Source organism: Protopterus annectens, chromosome 5.part0, assembly GCF_019279795.1.
Source record: "Protopterus annectens isolate FY-2018-M chromosome 5.part0, PAN1.0, whole genome shotgun sequence".
NCBI lineage: Eukaryota > Metazoa > Chordata > Ceratodontiformes > Protopteridae > Protopterus > Protopterus annectens.
The window spans coordinates 1,186,539,918-1,186,552,366 of NC_056735.1; the positions used below are offsets into that span (position 1 = coordinate 1,186,539,918).

A 12,449-nucleotide genomic window follows, 5' to 3' on the forward strand; every position below is an offset into this window, starting at 1 on the left:
CAATTCAGCCCAAGAATGTCCTTGTTTGGGATGGTATCAGCCTTGACTTTTGTAAATTGACTGTGTATCCCAGTCCTTGTAGCAAGTAAATGACCCTTTGTAAATCTGTTGTCAGCTTGCTTTTGTTGTCCCCTTGTAGCAGGCAGTCGTCCAGGTATGGGTAAATTTGAATTCCCTGTAGTCTGCAATGGGCGATCACTGATACCAGGCATTTTGTGAATACTCTGGGCGCAGTAGATAAGCCAAAGGGCAATGCTGAGAATTGATAGTGCTCTGATCCTGCAAGAAATCTGAGGTATCTTCTGCAGATTGGTCGAATGGGGACGTGCAGGTATGCCTCCTTGAGATCTAGAGTTACCAGCCAAGACTCCTTTCCCAGCATGGGAAGAAGTTGCTGTAGGGTCAGCATTTTGAATTTTGGGACAATGATGTATGTATTTAAGGTGGACAGGTCGAGAATTGGTCTCCAACTTTTTCCTTTCTTGGAACTAGGAATAGTCTGGAATAGAACCCCTTTCCTTGTTCTGCTGTTGGCACTCTTTCCACAGCTCTCATGTTTGCTAACTCCATTATCTGGCGTAGAGCCTCTGTTTTTGATTTGGAGGTAGATTTGGCATTCCTCTTTTGACTGGTAAAGTGTGGAAGTGAAACCGGTAACCTTGATCTATGGTTTGTAAAATCCACTTGTCTTTTGTTATGTAGTGCCAGTTCTTTGAAAATAAGGTTAACTTTCCGCCTAGAGGGGCTGCTATTTGTTCCCTGGTAGGCGGATTTAGGATTAAGTCACTGTGGTTGTGCTGATGTAGTGGCAGTGGCTGTGTCTGTGCCTCTGTTGTTATCTTGCCACTGTCGTCCTCTGTAGGCACCTCCTCTGGATTGGTTTCTGCCTCTGGAACGTCTATTCCTGCCCCTTTGTAATTTTGTGGAGTCAGGAAAGGACCAATTTTTGGCAGGCCAGTTCCTGCTAAACCTTGGGGGTTGAACCTGCAAGAAATCTTTAACAGTTTGAACAGATTTTGCCTTTTCTTCCATTTTCTTCATAACCTGCTGGGCAGGTGTACCAAACAAACTTGTCTTGTCCATAGGAGCATCTAGCAACTTAGCTTTAACATGATCCGGTAAAGCTTGTTCCTTTAGCCATGCATGCCTTCTTATCACTGTGCCTGTCATGGCTGATCTAAATGAAGCCTCCAGTGCATCATAGCCACATTTTAAGGAATGGTTGCTAACCTGTTGTATGTTATTTACCATCTCTAATACATATTTCTTATCAAGAGATTCATCAGTGGTTAGTTTTTAGTTAACTGATCAAGCATAAACTCTTGGTATTGTATCATGTGAAACTGACAGTTTAAAGCTCTAGCTGAAAGAGTAGCTGAAGTGTAGACCTTTTACCCCATCTGTCTAATGACCTTGCTTCCCTTTCAGAAGGAATAGGGTTTTAGCTGTGGTCGCTACTGCCTTGGGACCCTGGGATATAGTTTCTGGGTCTGCAAGTGGGGCCTTGTAAAGGTGGTGATGAGTATCTGGCACCCTGTAAAATCTGTCTGGTTTGGCAGGGGCTGGGGTAAAGAATCTGGAGGAGCAAACATCATTGAAAGCATCATCCACCACAGAGAGAACAGGAGGTATAGCTAAGGGCCTGTGCTGTGGGAGGTGCAGAAAGGTCCTAAGTCTTTTCTGGAGTCTGAAAAATCCTGTTGCTGCCATTGGAACTGTTCTCGCATGGCATGCAAGGTTTCCCCAAAGGAGAATTCTTCTGGTGGGGAAGCAGCTGGAATGGATTCTTCAGCATCAGAATCTTCAAAATTGGAGAAGGAGCCTCTGGCTGGTCAGTTATGTCTGATTCATCAGCAGAATCATCAGAAGACACTGGCTCAGGGGGCTCTGCCCTAGGTCTCTTCTCTGGGGGCTGAGAGGCCCTGTCTGGGTGAGGTTGAGATCCTCTAATTAAAGAAATTAAATCTTCTGCCAAAGAAAGCATTTGAGAACTAGAAGAGGGCCTGGATGTGGGGGTTTAACAGGCACTGATTTAGTAGTCTTGGCTGCTTTAGCCCTGGCGAAGGCCTTAATGGACATGGCTGCTGGAGGCCTAGCAGCACCACGTGCTGGGGTAGAGACATCCAAGGGGATGGTGTCTGATAAGTCAACCACCGTAGTGGGTAAAATTTCTGAGGTCGATTCAAGAGTTGTAGCAGGGGCCTCAGTTGTAAGAATAGGTTCAGCTGTACTTAGATCAGTTTTCTCGGTTTCGGCCGAAACAGAGACACTCGCGGTTTGCTTTACCGTGGTTTCGGCGAAACCGCGGACCCGAAATGTCGGTCTTTATCTTTGCGTTTTTGGTAGGTTGGGTAGTCGGAGGATCCGGCGGCATAATGTACATAAAATCAGTACCGAAAAACTGTTCTGCAAACTCCGACCGACGCCTAAGCGTTCGTCGGTTGAAAGAGGCACAGGCGAACAGGCTGCTACGTCGTGGGCTGGGCCTAAACAAGGCAGACAGTAAGAGTGGAAATCTTTATGAGGTATTTGTTTCCCACAGGTTAAACAATTGTTAACTTTTTCTGACATCGGCTGAGGCAAGAAAGAGTCCCCAACGGGGTACTTAGCTTTAGAAGTCAGTATTCGGTAGAAGTAATCTCTGGATCCGACCGACCGGCACTTGCGAACAGCTTCTGCTTCGGGCGCCACGCGGCAAGAAAGACTGGGGAAAATGGCGTCGGCTGATGCTTTTATACCCGAAGACCAACAGAGATGACGTCGGGTGGAGTGCGACATCAGCCGAAGCCGGACCCGGACTTTGGAATCCGGCCGACTGCAGGGCTGCCTGACGACAGGACAACCCACTTGTTATGACTGCAGATGCATCCATGAAGGACATCATTCTGTATCCCTTGGATACTATATTTAAAAACCCATTTGTCCTGGGTAATCAGCTGTCAGTTTCCTGCATGAAGTGCCAGTTTTCCCCCAAAGGGGCGGCCAAAAGATAAATGCTTGGCGATTGCAGTGGAAAGTCATTGAGACTGTTTACAGTAGGAAGGTGCCTTCTTACTTCCAAATTTGGAGGTGGAGGCACTCCATTGCTTAGTTCTGAATGTTCCTTGCGACTGAAACCTGGAGCCTTTGGAATGTCTGGGTTTGACCTGAGCGGCTCTAGTGGGTACTGGAAAGGACCAGTTCTTAGTAGGCCAGTGCCTACTGAACCTGGGTGGCTGCAATTGTAGGAAACCTTTCACAGTTTGCATAGATTTAGCCTTATCTTCCATTTTTTTCAAAAATTCTTCAGCCTTATTACGAAATAGACTGTCCTGTTGTAAAGGAGCATCCAACAATTTTGCTTTAACATGGTCAGGCAGATTTTGCTCCTTGAGCCAAGCAAGCCTCATCACAGATCCAGTTACAGCAGCCCTGCAAGAGGCCTCCAAGGAATCAAAACCACATTGCAAAGTACGTTTTCCAACTTGTTCAGCTGAATGCAATAAATCCTGCAACTCAATTTTCCACACAGTCAGAAATCAACATAATTTTCTGTTTAAGTAAACCCAAGACATGCTGTTGATATTTAAGCATATGAAATTGACAGTTTAAAGCCATGATTGCCAAAGTTGCAGACGTGTAAACCTTCTTACCCCATCTATCCAGCGCCCTGGAATCTCTATAAGAAGGGGTAGAATTTTTAGCAGTAGAGGCCTTAATGCCCTTGGGACCCTGACAAATGGTTTCAGGGTCAGCAGTAGGGTTTTTAAAGAGGAATTTGTGGGAGTCAGGAACCCTGTGATATCTGTCTGGCTTACTAGGAGCCGGAGGCAGGGAATCAGGAGCCATACTGGATTCTGAGAAAACATCAACAACAATGTCTAGAACAGGAGGTATAGCCAAAGGCCTATGCTGAGGAAGAAGAAGAAAATCCCCAAGTCTCTTTTTAGAGTCTGAGAAATCCTGACTCTCCCAGTGAAAGTGCTCCCTTAAGGTATGCAAAGTTTCTCCAAAAGAAAAATCTTCAGGAGGAGAAGCAGAAGGGATGGAATCTTCTGCATCAGGGTACTCAAGTGGGAACAGATCATTCCTGATCAGAAGAGGAATCAGAAGAAATAGAAACCTGATCTGAAGATTCATAGTCAGTGCCTTGCCTAAGCCTCTTAGCAGGAGGGGGATGGGTACCCCTGGTCAAGGTAATAAAATCCTCAGCCATTTTGATCATTTTTTTTTTTTTAGGCATTGGGGCCTGTACACGTGGCCCAAGCGTCGTTTTTTTAGACACAAGTAGTTTTGGCCTTAGTTTTGAAGATGGCATTGGTTTAACATATAAATATTTAGGGCTGAAAACACCCTCAGAAGCTGGTCCCTGCTCAGAGGCTCCGGACCCATCTAAGGTAGAGACACCAGCGGGTTCAATACTTAAAGTATCTTGCGGAATACCGGACTTCGAATGGGTCTCAGTAGAGGATTGCGAATCAAAAGTAGCGGGTATCGGGGGCTGCGAAAGTGCCTCACTGAGTACCAGCGAACCGGCGAATGGCTTAGGAGAAGCTCCTTCGTCGGTTTTGGACCTCGGTCTGTCTCTGTTTCTTTGCGTTTTTTAGGTATTCCAGTAGTCGGATTGCTAACCAACGAAATTTCTGGATAGTTAAATCTCGAGCCAAAATATTTAGAAGCAAAAATATACAGACATTTAATAGTGCGTTGATTAAATTTAGCACAAGACCGACAGCAAGGCACATTGTGGTCAAGGCCTAGGCAAGGAATACAGTACAAATGAAAATCCTTATGACGTATTTGCTTCCCACAACTAATACAATTATTAACTTTTACTGACATCGGTAAGGAGCAAGAAAAAGCTTCCCCAATGGGGTTACTTAGCTTTTAGTTGAAGACTTCGGTTCTGAAACTCGAAAACGAAAATTTCAGGAGTCGGCCGACTGGCACTTGCAAACTGCTTCTGCTTCGGGCACCGCACGGCAAGAAAGACTGATGTAATGGCATCGGCTGCATGTTTTATACCCCTGACGACCTGACGTCATGGAAGAAAGGATAGCAACCGACGCAGGACCAAAGTCTTTGTTAATCAGGCTGACTGAGGGCAACCTGCCAGCAGATTACCCAAATGTAATGGCTGCAACAGTGAAACATGAATAACGTCCAGAACTGGTCAGAGATTTGGGATGCATGGCTAGGCTTAAAAAGGCATTTGTGGTCAATAGCTTAGTAAACAACTACGAACCACAGGTCCTGCCACAAGAGTGCTTTTTGGCAATAAAAAACCTCTTGAGATAATTTGTGCTACAAATGTCTTTATATGAAGTTCCTCTCAACCTCTACACAGTTGGAATGCATGGAAGGCACCCTTACGTTTTGGGTAGCTGGCCAGTCTTGAAGGGTGACCAATACAGCTTAGGCTACTGAAATGGTGATCAATATTTTGAACATCTTAAGATATGATCATTTGTTCCAAACACAAGTCAACTTCTCAAAATATTCAGAAAGAGTACTTAACCTGGGATTTAATGCAATACATTAAAATAAATAAAACAAAAAATACTTCACATTTCATTAAATTTATGAAGCAATCACAGACAGTAGATAATACAGAATTAAGCAACTAAAGCCAAAACACAAGTAAACTACAAAAATTATTGGACATGGTTGAATAATTCATTTTTTCAACTGAGAAAACAGCTAACAAGCTAAAGCATCTGCACTTTATTACCTGCTGCTCCTTGAGAGGATTCATCTGTGCGTGCAGCTGAAGAGTTGCCTCCATCCTGGTTGTTATCAGGATCTGCCATTTTTTCCTGTCGGCGAGCTTCAGCTGCTCCTCTTTTGCCCAGGCCAGAGCCTCGCCGACTGAGAGAGGAAAAATATGTATTATGAGCAACTAACTATCCATTTCAATAAAAACCTACAGCTGCTCTAAAATGGAGTCACAATCAGAACAAACTTTCAAATACCATGTGGAAGACCACCCACACACAAACACACAAATTAATTTTGTCAAGAAATGTTTTTAATAAGTGAATATTTTGATCACTTTATGCTACAGTCGATTCAGATACTGTTAACTATAGCATAACGATAAGGTCTTTCACGTCAATCAAATTTCTTTGGCCATGGAGTTGATATACATAAAAGACAGAAACCCTGCGTCAAGAGTGCAAAATTTACAAAGTAAATACTCTGCTAGCAAGTATGGCTATGATGTTGATTTACTGGGCATCATTTATGTAACTGCAAAACAAAACAAACTTTATTTTTGAGAATAGAAGTCGTTCTTCAGTAAGTGTGGGTAAGATGCTACTTTTACTGGAAGCTGGTCTGTTTGTGCAATTGTTGAAGAAAACTTCACAGTTCACCTTTGCAATAGGATGGCATTTGCCAGTCTGAGTGTTTGACAGCATACTCATACATTTTGATAATGCAATATATTAAGATTTATAGAACAGTTAATGTTAGGGAATATATACACCACTACAACATATTTGTTTGTTTACTAGGAAGGTGGATTGGACTAAGGACACTTCAGCCACTACGGCAGAAGGAACATAAAATATGCACATAACAAATACATGTGTATAATTATATACGTGCATATACAAACATAAGCAACTATAGGAGAAATAGCAAACACTTTTACATAATGTTTTTGTCCACTGCTTCTGCTCTATCATTACATAACCATGGAAGGCACCTCATCCGATTTACTTTCTTCCAGCCCAAGCAAATGCAATAATTGAAACAGCCCCAAAAACAGTTGGGAGAAGGAGAAGAAGATGCCAAAAAGAAAGATCTAGACAAACAGAAAAAATAAGGAGAAATTACTTTTTCTTGGTGGGGGGGTGAGACAAGTATGCAAGATGTGGGGTGAAAGGACGGTTAAAAGTGAAGGAGGGGGGACTGATCTAAGAGATTTATTCTACATGGGAAAGAAACTGAGAAAAATATACATGATTGACCTACAGTAAGGAGAGCAGACAGCAGAAGTCACATAAGGCATGGCTTCTGGTTCCTCGTAAAAAAGAAATGTATTAAAAGGCATTTAAAATTGGTGAAATACTTGAATACATCAAATTAAACAATACAAGGATTAAGTACACTGAAACGACCTTAGATAAGTAATCTGATTATTTAATCAATATACAGAAATCACACATGGAAATAAAGGAAAGACTTTACACTATATGAAGTCGCACAGGTGGAGATGAAGCTGAAACTAGTGGAACTAGTACAGGTCAGGAAGAATAAACATTACACTTTCAGCCATTCTAGAATGAGTGGAGGGAGCTACCCGCTTAAGCTTCCAGAAGAAAAAAATGAGTAGAAGGACTGACATTCCCAAAGCACGAGTTAAGGAGAGAGAACACACCATGTATATGCACCAAACTTCAAAGGTGAATACTCAAGATCCATGTCAGTAAGGATGGAAACAGAAATAACTTCCATTAAATAAAACATGTCAAGAGGGGAAATGTGATCAAAAAGAAAAAATACTTTAAATACTTTTTGTTCAAAAAGGGATGACTATTCCGGCGATACAAGGTAAAAAAAAAAAAAAAAAAATATAGTAAATTCAAATGTGGCTGAAGATAAGCCAGACTGTAGAGGGGGTTAAGATGGAGTTCCCCCTTACTTGTTTATATATTTTCTCTTTAATTTTTCAAAATGTTTTCGGTTTGTAATACCATGACAGGAATGGACCCCATTCCTAAGTCAAAGTATAATTAAGGTTCATGAAATTAGTATTGTTTCAATCTTTGATGTTAGCCTGAAGTGCTCTTCGCAGTACTAGCAATGTGCCCAGTAATTACTCATCCTGCAATATGTATCGAGTTACATGTATCGATAAGATTTCTAAATATGACTGTAGATTCTTTTTTATAAGACTCGTTGCTCCTACTGGGTATCTTTCTTCCACATTATTCTCGTTTCTGCCTACATATTTTGAGTTTGTGTCTCTCTGTATGCAAGACACTAATTACTGGGTGTAGCAGTTTCAATAACCAATGCTACTTTTGTCTTCTTTTCGTGGACCATCACATCTGGTTTTCTCACATATCTTTTGAACCGCTGGTATTGGGTGATCCCATATGATGTAGACTTAATCATTTTCTATGATGCTTTGTGGCTCATGTTTCCAGTGTTTTTCAGCTACTTCATTATTGTAATGTTTGCACAATCCTCAGTGCAACAGTCTTGCCACATTATTATGCCTTTCAGTATGCAGTCCTTCTGCCATTAGTATGTCACAACCAGCAACAAGGTGTGCGACTGTTTTCAATTCTGTTTTACAAAACCTAAATTTGTCTGTTTCACCATGTTCAATGGACTTTGTACACCAACGTGTACATATTCCACTGTCTTGGGATGGCAATATTAACCTTTCATCTTTTGGTTTGAATTCGCCGCCCCTTAACCATTCCTGCGGTCAATCCTGATCAACATGAGGTTGTTCCAGGAGTTTTCTATACTTGCAATATTTATGCATTTTCCACATTTCTTGCCTTCTAATCTGATCCTTCACCTTATTATTCTTTCTTTTTTTTTTGACACATTTAGTGGCTGCCTGATTTTTCTGGTTTGATTTCCATTCCCACTTCACGCCAGTATGCTTCTGCTAGACTAAGAAGGGAAGTCCGCTTAGATTTATTTTCCTCCCGTTTCAAAACTTTCACTATGTTGGGTCTTGTAACGTCAGTAGATATACATGCAGTCCCACAATTGCAGATCTATACATGTAATCAATATCAAGGAGGCCCATACCTCATTTGGTACAGGTAATATATAAAATCTTGGTATTCACTAATGTTTATAAATCATTTGATGAGCATGAAGCATCCATCTTGTTTTCCTGTCTAATCTTTCCAACACCTTTCAGGGCCAGTCAATCACTCCAAAACTGTAAGTTAGGACAGGAAGATGAAATTGGTTTATAGCTTGAACTTTGTTCCCAGATGTCAACGCTGTTTTCAGGATCAATGCAAGTCTTTTAAAATATTCCTTACTGAGTTTTATTCACATTTGTCCATGTTTTATTGCCGAACATTATGCACCACATGACTGCGGTGATATCGGCGGCGCAGTGGTAGTGTCACCTCATGGCAAGAGGTTCTCTGGTTTGATTCTCGTTTGGGTTGCCTTCTGTGTTGAGTCTGCACGTCCTCCCTGCGTTCGTGTGGGTTTCATCTGGGTGCTCCGGTTTTCTCCCACATTACAAAGACATGCATCTGGAGCGTTTCTCCCCGGGCCTCTGCTGAAAACTGGCTTGTTCCAAGTTGGACTTTCCTGGTTAACAAATGTAAAATAATAAAAAAATAAATCTGTCTAAATCTGCAGTGCTCCTGCTGAAAACCTTTCAGAGCAACCTGTCATTGGTAGCAACATAGCCAGCAACTCCTGGTTTATGCAATGTTTCCTTTACTCTCAGGTCCAGATACTCTGCATCTTCAGGCAACCTAAGTGCACTCCCCCAGGCTACCTCTGATTTGCCTGTGATGACGGTCTTGTCCATCTCTGCAAAGATAAATTTGCCTCTGGACTCTACATAATGGTGTATTTGCACCAAAGAAGCTCCTTTTTTAAGCAGGGGAGAAGAAGCACCAATGTTTTCAGGGGATGAGAGTATTGTTCAAGTGTTTTTGGTTTTTTTTTAAGCAACTATTGGAGTTTCCTCGTGTATGTTTTTTCAAGGAGAATCATTAGAATTGCAGGATGCCATGTATCCCAAAACCCTTAGATATTCCATTGCAGAGACTGTGTTTTGGTAGCATGCTGTGTAGGTATTTTTTTTTCCTTCTTCTGAAAACAAAAATAAAAAACTGTATGGGGGTAGGAAGGCCTTTTGCTTTACTAAATCTAACAATGCACCCAGAAAGACAATTCTTGTCTGAGACTGAAGATGGAACTTGTGGAGGTTGAAAGTGAGGCCTACTCTCTGAAAGCAATCCAAAGTCATTTGCAAAGCTGTTAGAAGTTCTAGGATGGATTTTCTCTGGATAAGGCAGTTGTCCAGTTAAGGGTAAATGTGCACATAATGTTCATCAATGGGCTAAAAAAAAAGTACAGTTTTGTACCTACCATAAATGTAGATGTTCGAGGATTCCATTGCTGCAGTCCTTACCATTGGGTATAGTCCGCATCCAGTCGGCCCGAATACCAGAGTATAAGGCTGACGTCGGTCAGGGCGCATTAGACTGACGTCAGTACGTCAGGGTACTAATGCGCATGACCGGCGTCATATCCTCAGTCTTTTCTTGCCCCAGATGTCAGAAGACCCTAAAAAGACAAGGCCCAAAATACCTGCACCAAAACATGAACAATATATACAAAAATATAAGCATGTAAACTCACCTACACAACCACCCCTAAACACAGAGAGGAAGGAGGGAGGGTAAATTGGACTGCAGCAATGGAATCCTCGAACATCTACATTTATGGTAGGTACAAAACTGTACTATGTTCTTCGTTTTCCATTGCTGCAGTCCTTACCATTGGGTAGAATCCCAAAGCAGAGGTAAGGGAGGCTGGCAAATCATAAAGAAGCAGGAGCTGACAACATGCCTTGCAAAACAGCTGTGGCAAAACCAGCCCTAGACTTAGAGTAGATAGGAAGGTGATAATGCTTAGAGAAAGTATGCACTGAACTCCAAGTAGCTGCTTCCAAAATATCCTTAGTTGCCACCCCGTAGAAATGCTGTTGAAGTGGCAGTAGCCCTAGTGGAATGAGGCCTAATCCCAGCTGGAATCTCCTTGCCATGATGGGAATAACAAAATGCAATGCAAAAGCCAATCCACCTAGAAATAGTTTGTTTTGACACAGGCTTGCCTTGCGAACTCAAAGCAAAAGAAACAAACAACTGCTGAGACTGCCTAAAATCCTTAGTCCTGCTTAAGTAATAACGCAATTGCCTGTGTACATCTAAAGTATGCAAAATCTTTTCCCCTTTATTTTGGGGGTCTGCATAAAAAGTAGGCAAATGAATAGTTTGGTTTAAAGCCACACTAGAAACCACCTTAGGCATAAAGGAAGGATTAGTACGTAATGATACCCTATCCTTATGGAAAATCAAAAGGGCTCGACTGCCATAAGGGCCTGCAACTCAGACACCCGTCTTGCAGAAGTAATAGCCAACAAAAAAGCAGTCTTCCATGACAAATATTTCAATTCAGCAGTAGCCGAGGCTCAAAAGGTTGTAGAGTAAGTTTTTCCAACACAAAATTGAGATCCCAAGCAGGAGTAGGAGCTCTACGTGGGGTCTTATATTTTTTGCCCCTCTAAGAAACTGCTTGAACAAAGGATGCGAAAACAATGGTGGGTCACAATCATAGTGAGCTGAGATTGCTGCAGCATGAATCTTAATGGAAGAGAAGGACAGACCCTTGTCCAGTAACTCAGTAAGATATTGAAGAGCCATACTCAAATTAGGCTCAGAAATCTCCAAATTCTTTGCTTTACTCCAAAATAAAAATCTCTTCCATTTTTCATGACACTTTCCTTGTACTAGGTCTTCTAGCTTCCATAATCACATTTAAAACTTGTTGAGGAAGTTGAGACCTGCTGTGTTTCAACACAGAATATGCCAGGCTGTCAGATGAAGAGAGTGAAGCTTGACATGGAGCAGATGACCGTCCTTCTGGAATAACAGATGTGGAATCAAAGGTAAAGGCCATGGAGGCTTCTTTACCAGACTCCGTAGTAGTGGGTACCAGTGTTGCCGAGGCCAATCTGGAGCTATCAAAATCATCCTTGGCCTGTCCTGTCTGACCTTTAACAGTACCTTTGGAAGAAGAGGCAGAGGTGGAAAGGCATACACATGAAGGTTTGTCCAACTGAAAGACAGAGCATCCACTTTCCAAGCTGTGTGATGAAACCCCTTTGTGCAAAACTGTGGCAGCTGGTGGTTTAGTGGAGAAGCGAACAGATCTATGTCTGGAGTTCCCCATGACACTGTCAATTTCTGAAATACATGAAGATCCAGTTTCCACTCGTGGGGATCCATGATTTGTCTGCTTAACACATCTGCTAAGGAGTTCTGTGCTCCTGGCAGAAACCTTGCCTGAAGAGTTAGGTGCAAGCGTGGCAGTCTCCCATAAAATCATTGCTTGCCTGCATAGAGGATAAGAATGTGTTCCCCTTGTTTGTTGATGTACCACATGACAGTTGTGTTGTCTGTTAGAATCAACACCTGCCCTGGAAGAAGTAACTCCTTGAAAGCCAGTAATGCGAACTGGACTGCTAACATCTCCTTCATGTTGATATGTAGATGCTGTAGTCTGGCAGGCCACTTGTCTTGTATCCACTTTCCATTTAGATGAGCTCCCCAAGCAATGTCCGAGGCATCTGTCGTTAAAATCTGACTCGCCTCTGGCCGGGTCACAGAGAGTCCCTTGTTTAGGTGACATTCCTGAGCCCACCACAAAAATTCTCTTTGAAGGCAAGGTATTATTTGAATGAC

The 12,449-nt window shown here is 42.3% G+C and overlaps 1 protein-coding gene across 2 annotated transcripts in view; it reads right to left on the reverse strand.

Moving 5' to 3' along the window:
* Positions 1–12,449, reverse strand: part of TRIP12 (thyroid hormone receptor interactor 12) — a 3,849,287-nt gene that overhangs the window by 3,289,900 nt on the left and 546,938 nt on the right. For both annotated transcript variants that reach the window (XM_044071052.1, XM_044071053.1), the window contains one exon: positions 5,711–5,847. In XM_044071052.1, the coding sequence (XP_043926987.1) occupies positions 5,711–5,847 (137 nt within the window). The remainder of the gene's footprint in view (positions 1–5,710; positions 5,848–12,449) is intronic.